This window comes from Cicer arietinum, chromosome 4 (assembly GCF_000331145.2).
Source record: "Cicer arietinum cultivar CDC Frontier isolate Library 1 chromosome 4, Cicar.CDCFrontier_v2.0, whole genome shotgun sequence".
NCBI lineage: Eukaryota > Viridiplantae > Streptophyta > Magnoliopsida > Fabales > Fabaceae > Cicer > Cicer arietinum.
In genome coordinates, this window is record NC_021163.2 from 5,967,495 (window position 1) to 5,986,707 (window position 19,213).

At 29.1% G+C, this 19,213-nt stretch overlaps 3 protein-coding genes across 3 annotated transcripts; 1 reads left to right on the forward strand and 2 right to left on the reverse strand.

Moving 5' to 3' along the window:
- Positions 1-5,625: 5,625 nt before the first annotated feature.
- Positions 5,626-7,052, reverse strand: LOC101511535 (RNA pseudouridine synthase 1). The gene has a single exon (XM_004495606.4). The coding sequence runs from the start codon at positions 6,804-6,806 to the stop codon at positions 5,865-5,867; it is 942 nt and encodes a 313-aa protein (XP_004495663.1). The 5' UTR covers positions 6,807-7,052; the 3' UTR covers positions 5,626-5,864.
- A 1,636-nt stretch (positions 7,053-8,688) lies between these two features.
- LOC101511218 (uncharacterized) lies at positions 8,689-12,329 on the forward strand. Its single transcript, XM_004495605.4, has 3 exons — positions 8,689-9,128; positions 9,339-9,454; positions 11,663-12,329. Exons 1-3 carry the CDS (start codon positions 9,021-9,023, stop codon positions 12,024-12,026), a joined length of 588 nt encoding a protein of 195 aa, XP_004495662.1. The 5' UTR covers positions 8,689-9,020; the 3' UTR covers positions 12,027-12,329.
- A 702-nt stretch (positions 12,330-13,031) lies between these two features.
- On the reverse strand, positions 13,032-16,170 carry LOC101510904 (uncharacterized). The gene is made up of 6 exons (XM_004495604.4): positions 15,938-16,170; positions 15,585-15,746; positions 14,223-14,396; positions 13,991-14,097; positions 13,559-13,824; positions 13,032-13,459 (listed from the first exon to the last, which is right to left on the reverse strand). The coding sequence occupies exons 1-6, from the start codon at positions 16,010-16,012 to the stop codon at positions 13,125-13,127; spliced, it is 1,119 nt and encodes a 372-aa protein (XP_004495661.1). The 5' UTR covers positions 16,013-16,170; the 3' UTR covers positions 13,032-13,124.
- Between the last annotated feature and the right edge of the window lie 3,043 nt (positions 16,171-19,213).

A 19,213-nucleotide genomic window follows, 5' to 3' on the forward strand; every position in this document is an offset into this window, starting at 1 on the left:
TTATAATTACTTATATTATATAAAAATGTTAAATGATGTTTACTAATATTCTTAAATTATGTACATTTTATATTTTCTTATATTTTACTATAGATAAACTATCACTTACTTGAATAGCATAAAATAATTAATTAGTTTTGTAATGCTGGTCGTGAAATAATTACTATTATATATGAGTATAGTAAAATAAAAATCGCGAAAAAGAAATATCAATTTATTTTTACGAGTCGGACATTTATAATTTAAAGAACCGGTCTTCTTCAATCTATTCGTCCTATTGTACTCTATTTTTTTATTTTTTTTTTACGTGTAGGATTTGAAGTAAACAAAAGAAAAATCACAACACTAATTTATATTTAGTACTGAAGAAAGAAAATCTAAAATGTTTGGAAGGGCCATACCGCTATATTGTTATACATAAGTTCGCCGTTGATGATACCATTGACCAACTAGTGGTCTAACCCACATTCCAATTTTGCAGATTTTAGAAAAAATTACAAAAAATGGATATATCTTATTCTAACAATGCAAACCTTTGAGTGAAAAAAAACATTGTGAACATTTGGCTCTAAAGCAATATGAAAGGGTTAATAATAAAAATAAACTATTAATTTAATTTTTTTTATAGCAACTATGAATTTAATCTTGAAACTATTGATTTTTTTAAAAACCAATCTTTTAATAAAGATAAAAAAAAATAATAGGTTTTTTAAAAAACAAATCTTTTATTAAAGATAAAATAAAATAAAGCCGAAGGAAAAAGAACACAATTTCATGACTAAAGTTATCGAAGAATACTGACGACGATAATTTTATTTTATAGAAAATAGAGAAATTTAGGTTATAGATCCAGCCTCAAAAAGGTGGATAGCCTTAAGGAAAGCCCAAAGGTTGTCCTATCCAATCTATGAGTCATTTTAATGGGCCAAATTATTTATGATTTGAGTGTTCTATGAAGTAATATCTCTTTCTCACACTAATTCAATAGACTATTTTATGCATATTAAAAAGAGTATATAGTCAATTAATGAGATCATAATACTTTTATTAGAATATCATTTTTAAGTTAAGAGAATTTTTTTTTTATTATTATCGGTGCATTCATCATCATTATTAATAAAAAATAAAAAATATTAAACTGAAAGTGATGTATATAATATTAATTAAAAAATTTAATTAAAAAATAATCAATGTGATAATATTTTTGGTGGATAAACCATTTGGGATATCTTAGTTCCAAGTAATTATTATTAGTTTTTAATTGGTTATATCAGCTATTTTAGAATCAATATGTAAATTGTTATTGCTTTTGCAAGGAAAAAAAAATATATAAATTGTATCTCACACTGATCTTTTTATTCCATCAATTTTAATATCAATTTTTCTTCACACTTTATTGAACTCTATCAATTTTAATATTAATTTTCTTCGCACTTCATTGAAATCAGTCATAAATTTTTAACAAAATATTACGTAAAAAATTAAAGTTTTAAGTTTTTGTAATGTGATTCGGTGTGGAGAGAAAGTGAAGAGATAAAATAGGTGAAAAAATATATAAGATAATGTGGAAAGACAAGATAATGTGAGAAAAGAAAGTAAATTTAGAGTCTGTTTGTTTTGAGAGAGATGGAAAAGAGAGAAAGAGAGACGAGAGAAAGTGAGAAGACATAGATCATTTCACTTGTTTGGAATGCTAAAGAAGTAGCAGAGAGAGATTAAATTGACGAGAACCCCACACACTTTTTCTTCATCGCTAAACAGCAAAGAAAACTCCACACTTTCATTTTTCCAATTTATGCCCTTGTCTTGCTGCAAACAATAGTTCCACGGAAATTGCCTTGTACCTAACATATCGAACACAGCTTTTATGGCTAACACAAAAAGATAACTGTTTTTTATACTCAGAAATTACTTTGTATCGTCTTCGTAGAAGAAGAAAAAAGTAATATAAAAAAAGTTGAAATTATTATAGTTTAGGGAGAGGATTTGATTCTTTAAATAATAATTAATTAATATTACTAGTATTATTATATAAATAAATTTATGGAGTCGGGGATGTGAAATGGTAAACAAACATATACTTGTTAATTTGACAATTTGAACGATATTTGTGAGTTGATTTAATTAATTAAATTATAATAATAATCTTCATTAATTAAAATTGGACATTGTTAAAATTAACCCAATTAATAAATTGAATTATTCCCCTAAAAAAGTTGAATCACTAATTAAATTAATTTATATAAAATTAAATTAATTTTGATTGAAGTTTTTAAAATAGGGGTATTTTAGTAATTTTAAAACACTTATTTATTCTATATTTATCTTATTTCAATCAACATTAAGCACGACAAGTACAACGAGGTAAGGTGAGGGCGAATTTTACCTCTTTCACCCCGCACTCAACAGAAAATCTACATCCGATCCTGTTTTATAGCGGATGTAAAATTTAGGCATCAATCTCCACTACAACGAAGTTTGAATTTCTTCGCCCACACTCATATATATTTAAAAATCATATATCTTATAATTAATATTTAAAAAAATATTAAGTATATTCAATATGTATATGTATATAAAATTTAAAAATTACATTAATATTACTTGCTGATGCGAAATAGATATCATCACCCCAAATCCGTCGTTCCCCGAATTTTAACATATCAAATTCAATATATTTATTCTCTTTTCTATCTTTTCACACCATCTCTCACCTATTTCTCTATTCTCATTTTTCTCTCCACTTTTAATCAGATCCTTAAGGTATTGTTTGATATAAGAAAAAGCGAAGTGAAACATAAGAGAGAGAAATGTTAATTTGATAGATAATAATATAAAAAATATTATTATTTTGAAAGCACCTTAATATCCCATAATAGAAAAAGTCAATTTATTAATTTCTACATTATTTCAATTGATTTAAACTAATTTTATTAATCTAATATTTTTAAATCAAAACATTTTTATCAATTATATTTTTATCATAAAAACAACTCATTATTTTATTTTGCCTATTAAACTGAATTTTTAAGCATCGCATACTTTAATTTATTTGTTATTTTTCCGGTTTATTTGTACTGTTACGGTCAAAATGTGCAACACTATTTGTATAACTATAATAATTTGTTGTTGGGCAAGAAATGCAAAAAAAAAACATTCAACTCAATATCAATTTACCTAAAATTAATGGGTGGACCTCTACATTTTTTTTTCAAAAGCAGTGAGGGTAATACAGGAAAACAGAAAATTGAATCCTTTTGTCAACTATTTTTCTGGTGTTCCAATCACACCTTAAAATCAATGTTAAAATGCAGTCTTTTACGTTAGAAAGAATAACATAAAATTTGACTTTGAAAAAACAAATTAGTTTTCGACTAAGAAAATAAAAAATGTATCGATTATTTTAATTTATTATCTATATCTATATTATAAATAGTTCAGACATATTCCATCAAGAATAAATCTAAAAAGATACTTACTAGTTAGTCTTTGCACTATAGACCTCCTCATATGTGCTCGTGAAAAAAATAAAATAATAAATTATCAAATTATTAATTAATTTTTTCCAGTCAACAAATAATAATAAAATGGATGTCAACAAAATTCATTAAATGTAGTGAAATTAATAAAATGAATTATATAAATAATTAGAAACAATTATAATTATTATTAGAACAAAATTAATGAATTTCTAAAAAGTTAAAAAGAAATATAATAAATGAAAATTGGAATTAATAATCATTAGGAAATATAAGGAAATAAAAGGCAAATATAATGAATGGACATTTGAATCGGTAATTAGACTATGAATTGATTTTTCAATAAATTTTCGCTGGCATATCACATTTGGCTACTAAAATTGCCATTTTGAGTTTAGTATTTTTGTTGTTTTATAGGAAACAACTTTTTCGTTCATTCAAAATTTTATTATGTGATTGATTCAGTATATTATATGTAGCTTTTAAAAAATATTTTTGTCAAACTTACCCCACAAATTTGGATGTCTAGCATCATAGCTCCAAAGTTAAAAAAGACAAAACTTAAACATGATTGAAATCTTTCTACTATTCTTAAAAAAAAAAAAAAAATCTTCTATTTTACTCTCCCAAATATGATATTGTTTATGAATGTTAACGTTATTGTTGTTCGTAAGAGTCGTAACAAACTTCCATTTTTTTTTTGGAAGCTCTTTATTTTAGTTTATCGATAATTTGCATAAAATGATTAATTTTTCATTTATATGATCATAAACTCCATTTAATATTGAGAAATAATTTTTTTATGTAAAGACAAGATTCACATTACTCGTTACTTTGATTATATATATTATGTTTATGTTGGTAGTAATTTTATTGTTTCTTCTAATGTTGGTTCTTATAGAATTACAAAACATACATAGAAAACTAACTTTCAACATGCCACAAAGTAGTACAGTCAGACCTAAAAAATTAATCGTAGGTCAAACTCAGATCTTTCAAAATCTGATCTGGCTTGACCGATTCCCATCCCTAATTGTCAGAACCGAAAAAATACTTTCAATCTAACATTATCCGTACCTTGAAGGACTATTGCAACATATCTATTGTTAAGAAGCTCAAACTCAAACAAAAACAAAGACATGAAGGAAACATACTAGGATACTGAGTTAAAAAACAATGATACCGCAAGAACGGTAATACCAGGTACCTGCCTATAGGACGGGCTAAAAAGACAGTACAATGAGTTTCTTATAATGGGAGTTCACTGTTTTGATGCCTTTTCTGCTTTCCATCTAAGCACCAACCAACAGGCCATTTGCAGTGCACAAGAGCGAAAAGCAACAAAAAAAGCCTTTCTTTATCTCTTTGCGGCATTAAGATTTGGTCTAACATTGACGTAGTAGGTCGCTGCTATCTTGATCCCACGAAAACCAAAGAGGACAGAGGTTAGAGCACCAAACAAGAAGGCAACACAGTACTAAAGGTGACATTAGCATGTGCTGGTTTACATTTTATAAAGACACTGTCTTATATTAATGCAAGGTTCACTTTTGATACTAAATCCTTTCGAGAGGAAAATTATTGCACCAAATACTCCCATGTACCTACCTATACTTACTCGGTTAAAAGCTACGAAGTAGCTCCTGGTAACATGTCAAAAGAGACTAAGTCTTACTTTGCTAGTACCATAGCTAAATCCAATCATAAACTTAAAAATTGGGAAGCAGGAAGAAATTCCCAACAGAATTGGCATGCTGAATTTAAGCAAAGTTAATGCTAACTTCAAGACCCTTTTCCCAACAGAATTGGCATGCTGAATTTAAGCAAAGTTAATGCTAACTTCAAGATCCTAAACACCATTCTCCGATCTTGAATCTCTTATTAATCAGTATGATTAGAAGCAAACAACGGACCCTCGAAACTAAAAGTCATTGAAGCAAAGAAAACACAATTCCAATTAATGCAGCCACGCGTATCAGAATGAGTAAGAGCTTCACTCAAAATCCCTATTTCAATATGCCACAGTTGAAAATGTGTTATAGAAAAGGCAGAATAACAAGTGGGGATACAAAACTGGTTGTTTTCAACGACGGATTTGATCTTAACAGATATATCCCGACAATAAGAACAACTAGCAGTTATGATTAAAAAGTAAGATATTAGTCGCTTCAATTCGGATTGTTTTTCAATCCACCGTGTATAAATGAATTCAGCTTCCCTAATTAATATGGTCACCGATAAAAAATACAAGCATCAGCTTCCCAAAATTAAAAGCACCACTAACTCACAGTAAATAAATTAATTTTCAATACCAGAGCTATTATGTAATTACAATCAAAGTGAAAATGAAAGATAACATGAAGGTTGCAACGGACTTCGAATGTGTTAACGTTGCAGCACCTGGTTCACCCATTGTGGGAGGGGTGCACGCAGCATAAGGTGAATACCAGTAACAGGGTGATCAAATGACAACGTTTCCGCATGAAGATGATGACCATGATGAATCTCACCTTTCCATTCATAAACACCCTCATATTTCACATCACCTATTATTGAAATCCCTAAATATTGACAATGCAAACGAATTTGATGCGTTCTTCCACTCCTAGGATACGCTCTCACAACTATCTCGTGATGATTCTCATTCTCATCATCACCACCGTCCAATTTCACCGATTTTTCTTCAACTACCAAACTACTACTCCCTTCAAACTCCGACTCAGAAACATCCCTAAAATTTCCATTACCGTTAACGGATAGCACCTCAAACGAAGTTTCCATGGAACGAACAACCGAACCACCCGGTAACACGCGACCGGAATCGGAAAAAGCGTAAACTCTCCACGCGCCGAATTTCGACCTACCGTGACCGGATCTAACGGTTATCGTTTCCCAATTAGGAATAGAACCGGTGCAGCGAGCGATGTACGTTTTCTGAACTTTGTGATCGGTGAAGGCTTTGACAAGCTTGGAAGCAACTTTGTGTGATTTTGTAATTACCATAATGCCACTTGTGTCGCGATCGAGTCGATTAGCAAGATGAAGCTCTGATGGTAGGGTTTGCTGTGATTGAAGAGAGGTAAGGACGCTGTCGCAGTAGATTCCGTTGGGTTTGTTAACTACGAGGAGCCATTCGTCTTCGTATATAATGTGGATTTTTGAGAGAGAGAAGAGTTGTGAGTTTGTTGAAGCGATTTTGGCTCTGTTTAGTTCGATTTCTTTTGAGATTGCTGGAAGTTGAGGGGATAATGGTACTGGGTAGTTCTCCGCAACGGTGGGGGTAGTTTCGGGAAGATGTGATTGTTTGGCTTGCCGTGACGGTAACATGGCTACGGCGGCGGGGACGATGGGTGGCACCTTGCACGGGTTTATGACTGGACCAAGCTTATTTACCCCTTTAGTACTACTTTGGGGCTTGCTACCTACACCCACCAAACATCATTTTCACACCCCTCACAACACCATTCACAATATGAATGTCACTAACTAGCATGGATGAATTTCTTCATTTTTTTTCCAAGTATTTTTGTACGCGATTATTGTACATGAGTGTCTTTCCCTCACGTTCTTTCTTAAATATTTATTTAATTTCTTATTTTTAGAAAAAGAAAACAAAAAAATACACTTCAAAATTGAACATAAATTATTTAAGAGCGGAGATAAGAGATTATTTTTAAAAGGATCTAAAGCCTTAAAATATCTCCTTTTCTATCTTAAATTTCTCACCCTTAGTCCGATGCAAATTACTCATTCATTGACATTGTCACGTGAACTAAAGTCTTAATATAATTCTTTTCAAAAAAATGTCTTGATATTATTTGTCTACTTTCAAGTAAACTAGATAGGCATATGTGGCTATCTCAGGAGTAAGGGTACTCAAACAAGTGTTTTAGATCTCTAATAATAAATAAATGTTTATTTAATAAAATGTCTTTAAATAAATTTTTATTTATTAAAAAGATCTCATATATTAACATTTTTAAATTTAAAAATAATAAATATTATCTAAAACTTATAACTTGTCAACAGATATTAAATTAATTAATTTAATTATTAATTAAAAATAAATATTATACAAAATCAATTATATTAATTAAATAAATGATTTTTTATTCTAAAGTATCTATAAAAATAGTTTTTTTAAATTTTTTTTGAAGAATTAATGTTTGAAAAAAAATTTAATGACTAATATGATATATTCATAAAAATTAAAAGTTTATTTAACTCAAAAAATTAAGATATTCGGATTGAATAAGTGAGTTATTATACATATATTTTGGATTTGGAAGAATTGCACTCAACTCATCTTATTGACTAATAATAAATTGTGATTATGCAATAAAATATAATTTTTGCACGACAACAACAAACCTCATTATATCAATATCAACAAAGACATGTGAAAACTTAAAGATAAATCTAATTTTGAGCTATTTTAGAGTTTGTAATAAAAATTTAGTAAAATTATTAATAATTTTAGTTTTTATTTTTAAAATAATTCATATGCATTTGTGAATTTTTAAATACATATTTATAATATTATAAAAATATCTCATACAAAAATTTAAAATATATTATTAAAAAATGAATTAAATATGATTTTTTAAGTTCTCAGTGTTTATAAATTTATATTTAATTCATATTTTTGTTGAAAAATTATAAAAATTCATAAGGATAGTTCTTATATATTTTAAATATTTTTTTTAAAAAATATTAAAAATTCAATTAATATACATAAATTGATTTAAAATATTAATAAAAAATATTTAAAAGATCATTAATTAAAAAATAAAAAACCAAATATGATATATTTTATAAGAAAACAAACCCTTACTTTTTCATCAAATAAATTTCACAGATCATCCCATATCTTAACTTTTTGAATTTTATTTATTTATAAACTCCATGCTACAAATGTCGTTTTTTTTTTTTTTTTTTTATACCGGGGACTGGCGTTTGACAAAGTTTCATAAAATGACAATATATGTTATCTTACGAAAGTAGAAGTTTAAAAGTTTTTTTTTTTTTAAAAACCCCATGCTACAAATGTGGTTTTTTTTTTTTTTTTTTATACCGAGGACTGGCGTTTGACAAATTTTCATATATAAAAATTGAGATATATAAATTTATATCGCGGTATATAAATTTGAAAGGATATAATTAAGAGTTTTAAATAAAAAAAATATAAACTCGAAATAACCATTGTCCCATTTCTTATAAAAAAGAAAAAAGAAAAAAAGTGAGTGCATAAATTTATGAGACGGGGGCAGGAGTGGCTGAGTGCCAGGTGTGTGACGGACCATATTGTTTTTCCCCCGCTATCGTCTTCTTCCTTCCTTCACCGCATTAGGGTTTCCTAACTAACTTCCCGTTTCCTCAAACTCACACTCCACCCATCAATACGACCGCTAATCACTGCGTTTTCAAAACCTTCATTTGTCTCTATCCAACGATACAATCCAATATCGAAATTCTTCCGTATTTTTACTTATTCGGTTCCGCGCAAAATCGAATAGACTTCGACACTTACTTCTATTACTCATGGCTTCTTCTTCGGTAATCACTCCCGAAGATGTGTTGGAATCTCTTATGAACGACGGCACAATTGATGCCCTCAGATTGAAGATCATCAACCAGCTCAAAGCCAACGTAGTTTCTACCTTCCGTTTTCTATTTTATTTTTATTTCTTCTAATTTCCGAGTTTGAAATTAAATTTATATAAATTATAATGATACTAGTTTGATGTGTCTTTTAATTTTCTTCTATTTAATTTGAACTTTGGTGTGATTGGTTTACAAGTTCTTAAATTTCAGTAAAGTTTATCGTGATAAGTTTGTGGTATTTTTTTTTTCTTGCAGGAGGAACTGAAGAGTACTACTATAAAGATGGCTGAACAGAGTAAAGTTCTGAACACCCCTGGTGCTGAGAAACAGACTAAAAGAGAGCTATTTGATGCGCTTCGTCAAGAACTTGAGTAAGTGATACATTTGCTTACATTTAAGTTTGGATTAAATTTTGAGTCCTTCCTAAGGAACTTGAAGAGTATCATTTTTTTCGCCGTGGCTGTTGCATGTTGGGCTATTCTTTAAAGTGTTTGCTGTTTCAGTTGTTCAATTCAACCCGACCATATGAAACATAGATGATGAAATATAGGTACCTACGATAAGTCTAATCACAACTTTCTAACTTGAGGCAAATGGAATGAAACTAGAAGAGTTAAATATAATATGCAGTAAATCTGCCACAGTGCTACATTTGCATGAACAACTCCCATGATACATATAGTTATAATTAGCCATTTTTGTCTTGCAGAAATTTCACATCACTAAAACAAAAATCTCATTATCAAGTTCTTGGGTTTACCTTGTAATCTCTTGCCCCATATAAAAGTATAGTGTGAATATTTGAAGATCTTGAAATTCTGTCCAAACTCCCAATTTGCTCTCCCAAAATTTGTAAATCCTTTATCCTTTAAGTGGTTACAGTTTATTACTTTTAAAGTTTTGAATGAAAGAGAGGAAATCTGATAAACTCAATGCGATCATTTCTGGAATGTTTTGAAAGAGTTTGAAGACTTAAAAGTTTATTCTCTATGAAATTATCCACAGTACAAATATTCTCTATTATTACTGGTTTTCCATGCCTGATCCTGCACGGCATATTCCTTTGACCACGTAATGTCTTGGCTGATCAAATCAAGGATCGTTGTCTCGATTATGCACTATCAGAAGTAAAGCCAGATTTTGTTTAAAATATATAGTTTATTCTTTCCTATTGATTTCTGTTTGCCTATCTACTTCTATCTCATAGAATGGAGTACAGTTCCAAACCTCCCGTCAATAATTTTTTCATCCCCTTAACCATCTTGCTGAAATTCTGAAGGATCAATGGTGGAGCTTGACCGATTTCACCGAGGGAGCTAAAATTAATGTTGAGTATAGATTATAAAGTTTATTGTGGGTCATATTCGTAATACTTCCGAACAAACTTTGTATTTTGTTATTTTGGCAGCAATTATTTCCCAAGAGTAAGTGGCATTAAATGGAAATGCAAAATATGTCTCACCAGGAATCAATCGTGTGACCGGTTTTGCACATGAATTGGCTTAACCACTGCGCCAATGAAAACATTAGTAATGTGAACGGCAAACATAATATTTATAATTTATAAATATACACAACAGATGCGACAAAGTTGTTGCTAGTTATTTTCTCTGTTGTTCATTTATGTGAGTATGTCTCTTTGCAAATATTATGCATTTATGTTTATATTTATAAATATCAATTTCTGTTGTCGTATCTAGGTTGCGTCAAATCTTGTATCTAGGTTTCTTAGAACCTCGCGAAAAGAAGGATTGGAAACCCTTCTTTTATCTAGAAATTTTTTATTTATATTCTTTTACAACCATTAAACCTCGTTATATAAAGTAGTCTAAGTAGAACCTCTAGTTGATTACAAATCATATCCTGTGAAATAGACTTATCCTGAATTTCTAATAATCATGGATAAATGGCCAAAGTAGGATGAACAGTTAACTTGCTGCATATGATTATAAATCACATTCCAGTCCTCCGAAGACACATGTGTTGTTACTTTGGTCTTTCAAAGAATTTTGCCATCACCTTATTGCTATCATCATGAAAAGTGACATGAAAGTTGTTATTATGTACATACCATAGGATTAAGGAACTAAATTAATGTTGGTTTTTTTAGTGGTGAACTCGATGTCACTTTCTTCGATCAATGGCCTTCATTGATGTCCAAATTATTCAGAAAATCTTGGTGACAACATTTATATCTTCATTATGTACTGAAATAGGGGTTAACTCTGTAGTTGCTTCTTCGTATGGTAATACCTTTTAATTTTTGTGGCTTGTGTCCGCCTTGCTAGTTCTGAATTGTTTTTCTGGGTCCTTAGCCACGTGGTCACCAAAAAAATGAGTGCACTGCATAAAATTATTCTATTATACCATTTTCCATCTGTTTTTTTTTTTTTAATCTTGAGTGTCTATTTCATTGTATTTTCTCCTAGATGCTTTATGTGAGTCTGGGTCATAGAAGACTTGTTTGAAGTCATTAGTCCTGATTAGATTTCATCTTCACAACTATCAATTTATTTAGTTTTTGTTGCAACTCCGCCGATTTCCTGGCTTTTCCTGATATCCATATCTATTTCATGCAGAGCTTCTGTACTCGAGAAAGCTTCAAAATCAGTTTGGGATTTAATTTTAGACAACAATGGCTTAGGAAAAGAGATAAGTGAAACAGTTGAAAGCGTGTTTTGCCGATTGAGTGGCCAGGAACCTCCTTTATTTCCGCTTCTAAATGGAGAGCCACAACCCGATAAGGAGGCTGACAGCAGAAAAGAAAAAGGTAAAGGGAAGCAGAAAGAAAATGAAAATACAAATTTGATTACTCCATCAAAGAAAAGAAGCTTTAGTGAAACAAATTTGGAAGGAGCAGATGAAACTGCCACCCGGTCCTCCGATCCTGCAGCGATATCAGAAGGTTCTGGAAAATCACCTTTATCGATTTCAAAGACTTGAATAATGAGTTCAACAAGTTTCTGTAATGGAAGTGATCACATCTGGTAAATATATCGTAGTAATAGGACTTCACTGGAGCTCAGAAGAATCTTTCCAGCCATATAAGTTGTGTATTATGCAACAAACACCTTGTATGCCTTACATATAATTTATGAGTTTGAATGTTGCAACTTTACCTTAGTCCAGTATAGATCCACCAATTTTTCATCTTTGAACTTATGAATTCTAGGAGATGTGGGGATTATTATTTTAATGTCATGCTTCAAGCTATGATTAATATTAGTAACACCATTTTTAACATAATTCTTGTTTGGGCAAATTCTAGCATGTAGGTGGTTCACAACAGATTACATACAAAATTACAATTTAATACTTGAATTTTCTCTTCTCGCAGTCTCACTGTTATTTCTCAACTATTGTCTTTTCTTTACTAACATTGATTACAATCTTTGATTTGCTATACGGAAAATATGCTTCCAGCTGATGCTTTCTTCTAAATGGAAAAATATGTGCAACTGCTTGATGAGTAGGAAGGATGTGAACTGAAAAACAGCCGTCCTTGATTAGCTGTATAGTCACTAGAGTCAAATTCCACAGAAAATTCTATTGAATCATATTTGCCATGCTATCTGAAGACCAAGCTCACAGCTATGCTTTCACAACAGAACAGAGACCAATATTCTTGTATAGGCAAAAGTAAAGGTTCCAAAGTGGCCTCTTCTTAAGATGCCCCCACAAACTGCTAAGTTGTCTGACACCCTTAGAGCTCCATATGTATTCAACTTCACCCGCCCTAAATGAGGAGGCAGCCAGCAAATTCCTTGGAAAGGGCCAAGATCTATGCGGCTTCTTAGAAGGTGCACATTCAGGGTCTCGGGCTGAATAACAATGGACATCAACACTTGTATGTGAGGGCAGATTCAAGGACAGGTATCAGACTTCATACTCTTGTTTAACAGCTTGCCACATATCACTAGCATCAAGATAGACTTTCATTCTAACAGCTCAAAAGTGTAACACTCATTTATTATTCACTATTTTTCTTAATCTACGTGAAAAAACCAAAAACGAAAATATGAGACAGAGGGAGTAATCAAGTTATAACATAGACCAATCAATTTGTGTGCTTGTATTGGTGTTGTAAACAGAACTCGCATCAATTGACTGACCAACATTTGCGCAAACAACATTGCCATTATCCCTCATATATGTTCTGTTGAATTCAATTTCTGGGATATGGTAGCCTCTAAGCAACATGTTATTAAAGTCGCTAGGATGTTCATATTTTAACCCTTCTTGTCCACTTTGTTGTGCTTGTATGCAATTTGCGTGTGGCACAGACTCCATTGAAAGTAAAGTGTCATAATGAAAACCTTGACTCCAAGAAGTAGACATCATTGGATCTTGACGCATTTGATTGTTGATTGCCTCATCTGTAGCATATGATGATTAATTTACATTAACCTTGCTTATATTATATTAATGAACACATGCATTATTATGAAATAAAAGTTTATGGAAATTGTTGTTACCTAATGTTTGTGAAGTTAGGTTGTTATAATGATCAATTAGAGGCAATGGCCCTAGTAGTTGAACTTGTTGATCCATAACCGAGGTGTTTGTTGAATCCTGACAGAAAACAAGTTGTGTTGTCCTCTTATCAAAATATGAATCAAAATAAATAGCATGCGACCTAGGAAAGGGTCTCTGGCTCAATTCCAACAATCGATTATCGCATTGCAAGAGCTTTATATAGTATCGGTCAAGAACTCCAGGAGGGAATTGAAGATAGTGCCTCCTGAATAGAAATATTTGCCATCAACTTGAAAAATTATACATTGTATAATATAAATATAGTGAAGCTGAATGTGTATCTAGTTGTGGAAAAGATTTCATTTTTCATATAAAAATAAAAAGAAGCTATAAAGTATAAAAAAAGTGGTTAGAAGTAAATATATATAAACCTGTATTTGGAAGCTTGACCATGAGTGAAGTCATGAGATAAAGTCCACACAGTATGCTTTCCGGGCTTTGGTTCAATCTCGCGAAAGAAAGATGGCACTTTGTCTAGCTGTCGGTTCAAATAATTTTTTTTTTAAAACAATGAAAATTAACATTTGTCCATTTTTTTAATATTTTAAAGAAAGAACAACTTATTGAATAATAAAAAATACATTAAAGGGAAAAAAGAAGTACCTCAATTTCTAGAATACCCGGTAAGTTGTCCTCTATAACAGCTCGGATGGCTGAAATATTTTGCCACAGTATTTCAATCTTTTCCTTTAAACCATCACGTAATATCTCCCACACCAATTTTCGTTTAGCATAATAAAACTTGGCTACCAAATCTGTGGGATATTTAGCCTCATTCTGCATGCGCATGTAACTAATTGTGGTCAAGAATTTAACCAACACAAGGGATTACTGTATTGACTCTTAAGATAAAATTTATAAGTTATTTTCTATTAGTCGTTTTCAAGTTGAAAGTTGTATTAATTATTGTTTTCACAAAAATATATGACTTTTAATTGCATAGAAAGAAATATGTAAAATAAAATAATAAATATTTAAGAGTATCGTAAAAAAAATTCTATCAAAAGTAAAGAACGTTACTAATTTCTTAGTTTGTTCAAATAATCTTAAAATCATTATTAAAGTGGAATGAAATATGTACAGTTTGAAAAGAAAAAGTCATTACACATGTCAACTCAAAATCTATACAAGTTGGGTAGTATACCACAATAATTGTTTGATACAAAATATTTAGAGAATTTAAATTGTATGCTGTGGGACAGTGATAAACTAAAATAAGTTTACACAAATGATCCAATTAAATTTCATCTTTAGATATTTTATAAAATAATATTATAACATATTTAAATGGAAAGATTTAATCGGACATATAAACAAGTGAGCGCATATAAAATGATAGTAATACAGTAATCGGTACACATGAGATGACTTGTATTTCCCTTAAAAAAACAATTATACTATAGGAGTGAGTATGTCCTCCTCCAGAGGTCTCAAAATATAAACAAATATCATTAGTTAAAGAAAATTAATGAATTTAATTTAAAATTTTGAATTAAATATATTAATTTTTTTTATTCATTTTTTCTTATACGATCCGTCTTTCGATCTTATATATAAATAAAAGTAGTGTCAAATAAAATCCATATATTTAGTTTAATATTTGAATCAAATACTTTAAATTTCTTTGACTACATTTTTGTTTATATTTGAGACCAAAATAAATATTTAATAAAAGTATTTAACTACAATGTCGGTAATGGACCTGTGACGGCAGATCAACTGTACATAGTCTAATTTTTTTTAAGAGTACAATAGACTCTAAAAAAATACTACTAAGAGATAAAAATTTACTTTACACTATAGGATAAAAAAACAAAGGTATATTATTAAAAAAAAAAAAGAATCTCAATTAAAGAGTAGAATAAATTCTCTTAAATGTTTGAGACCGCGCTATTTAAATCCATTTAACTGGATAAGTCAAATATACTATATACCATAGATAGTAGTGAATCTAGTGATAGATACCTTGAAAAATCCGATGTTGAGGATATACATTGGAAAATGAACAGCCTTCAACTTCTCAACTTTAGTAGCAGGATTTGTTAATGGCAGCATCTCAGGAGTCAATGTGAGTTTTAACCCGAGTGGTAGCGGATACTTGGATAACTCTTTCAAGTTCAGATTATCCTATAAGAAGATAAAAAAAAACAATTGTTTTTTATTCTTTAATTAATTAATTAATTACATTGAATAGATCATGCATATGCTACTAACATAAAGTAGATGAATGCACGTTATTAATGAAGGAAAGAAGCATAAACTTAGATAGAGGAATAGCATATATTAATTAAGTTGCATACAAAAAACAAATCCAATACCATATTATATGCAGTTTGTTCATCATCATTGTTGGATAGTAAGGGAGTCCTGTAGTACCCATTAATGTGCTCCATATATAAGACCTTGTTAATTATTTCAAGTAGAGACTAGAGAGGAATCTCATGAGTTTTATGGTTGGTTTTGTAGTGACTCAATTAAGATTGATATCACATTTTATTGGTGTGTGAGTGTGACTCTGTATGTGCGTGTGCATGTGTTTTTATATTTCTTTTGATCGGGTATGTTTATAATATATTATTATTACTATTAGATATTTATCAAAGAAGTTTTGAAAAAAAAGAAAGGCGCACCAACTTGATTCTTAGGTAGTAAAAGCCAATTAGGATAAAACTTCTAAAGTAGAAGCTTCTTATCCCCTCAGAATCGGCTATTATGACTAGAATAGACATAAAGTATTTTCAAGATTAAAATATGTTTGTTCACAAATGTTTTTTATAAGCAGTTTATTAGCAAACGTTAATTCAAATCCAATAATATATATATATAATTTCTTTAGAGAGACCATTATAGAATGGTTATTAATGTAATTTTAATTAATATTTTTTTAAAAAAAATTTATAGAATAGTTATTAATGTTACTTTAATTAATTTTTTTTTTTTAAATATATATATTTGTGATGGTTCGTTAAACTAATTGATAATGCTGTGGATAAACTAATAGGATAAAGAAGAAAAGATGAATATTTTGATTGTTTAGAGTTTTGTTGGGTATAATATGATTTTTATTTATTTATTTATTCTGAATTAAATTTTAAATTTTGATCTGATTTTGTCTTCAAGGTTACAATATTTTTATATAAACAAAAGAAAGCTAAATATGAAGGAAAATAAAAATATTACGCCTATACAATTTCCAACTCATTATCCTAAAAATATTGACAATAAGATAAAGTACAGGAACAAATGCATAGACGAATATTCATAAACCCATCAAATCTAAAAGTTCAATCAAACACTCTAAAACTATAGTATAAGTTTTAAGTCTAGGTTGACAAACAACTTTTATGAAAATTATAAGTTGTTAGATGAAAATTATTAAATATTTTTTATTGTAATTTAAAATAAATAATAAATATCATTATAATTAATTTATAAAACTGCGAAATCTTAAAATATAACATCCAACTTAACAGTATTGATATCTATAATTTGAATTAAAAATTCAAAACTATAAATACTTAGAAATAAATACTTTTATTATTTTTACTCGCTGTAATAATAATACTTTGTATGAAAAAAGACAAATGTATTATTATCTTAAAAAATAATAATAATTTATAAATATTTTTAATTTTTCTATACTCATTTAATATATATTTCTTTTTATTTTATTTATCACATCACTGTTATTACTATGTCATATTATTTTTTCTCTCTTAATGTATTCATGAGATGTATACATGTCTACCAATAATTTTTCTATAGAAAATTTACTATGGATTGCCCCTGTGTAGAAAACTGAGACGATGATAATTAATTACTATGGATTGCTCACATCTTCTTGCCACAAAAATATATGCTTTCAGCATTATTTGCTTTTCATTTTTTTTTTATAAATAAAAAAATGAAATCATGTTTATAAAATTAAATTATTATTATTTCTCAAAAATTAAATTACATGTAAACTATATACGCTCAAATCTAAACTTTTGAAAGTAATGATAAGCTTTAGTGATATTATTTCATAAATAATTAATACAAAATAAAATATATCTATCTGTTCTCTTGAAATAAATTATAAGATATATGATTCGACGTGATTCATCCTATAACTACTTATCTATATAGTAATATTTTAGTATTATATATAATATACAAATTTAATTTTTTAAAAATAAATAATTTAATTTAAAAAATAAAATAAGTAACAACAACTATTAATAATTAAATAATCTATCATAATTAATTATAATATCATCCATTCATTTGTGGATTTTCATAGGATACTATCATATAGGAGAGCGGCAATTTGAGGAAGTGACGTTGGATTTTCTACATGATAAAGTTACACGTGCGTTTTCCCTAAGAATATAATTTAAGGAATGTAGGAAAGTAGGGTGGCATCCAATCATCCAAGAAAGTAAAGATTTATGCAATCTTCATTTGTGCCATTAAGATCACACACTTCTAGTTCCTAGATGGCTTTATCTAGTTTTTATGTTTACAAGAAGTTAAACAACTGGAATTAAAACTTGGTAAATAAGAAATTACTATATTTTTATTTTTGTGATCGGGAAATTCACCAAAATTATCTCATAGTATATGAGAGTACTATGAATTTTTTTTTACTACTTCGTAATTAATAATTGCAAGTAAAAAATGCATTGAATTTGAAACCATATGGTGGCGTGTGCAGTGGTAGGGTATCCACTTTCTCTGAAATCATACTCGATATGATCATTTAAGTGACGTTTCGTAGCTTCAAATGCGAAGTCAATTTGTGCATCTTCAACTCAAACATCATAACCGCACGCAGCTGTCACAATCGCCTATATATCATGCTACCACAAATTATTGGTATATACTTTATATGTACATACAAATATATATAGATATATCCAATTCATGACATGATCGTCGTTTATTATTAACTTAATAAATAAAATCAAATAACCGTATTTAGATATTTTTGTAACAAATTAAAACCGTTTTATATATCAACCGTAATGAATCGAGTGATCAAGTAATTGTCGCTTTCACGCTATCGCAGCAACCCACTTTCAGATCCATCAACTTTAACGTCATAAAGTTATTGTGAATAAAATGGATGACTAGGACTAACCCACGCGTCGCGTATCATTAGGATATTATTCTTAAACATACAAGCCTTTTTGCTAAAAACTCACTTAGATCATTAGAATTAAAAAATATGTAAGTTTTTCTAAAAAACAGCTAAGATAATTAGTATGTTAATTTGTTAATATGATCAGATGAGAACTGAACTTGAGATCATCTTAACAAAAATTATTTTTTAATATAAGTGAAATAAATTTAAGTGATGATGATGTATAAGTATTACCCCCATCTTCATCCTTATCTAAAAAAAATTTATTGAAAATTTTCTAATTTTATGTTTATAAAAATCTTAAAAATTTATTGATAAACTTATAAAAACATTAATTAATAAAAAATCTAATGCCACTAACGAATTTTTTAATTTCCTAAAAAATTAAAAATAGATCTTTGCTCTACAATATTAAAAAAAAATTGTAAAAATGAAATAAACTAATACGCGTGGGCATGAACAAATGAAG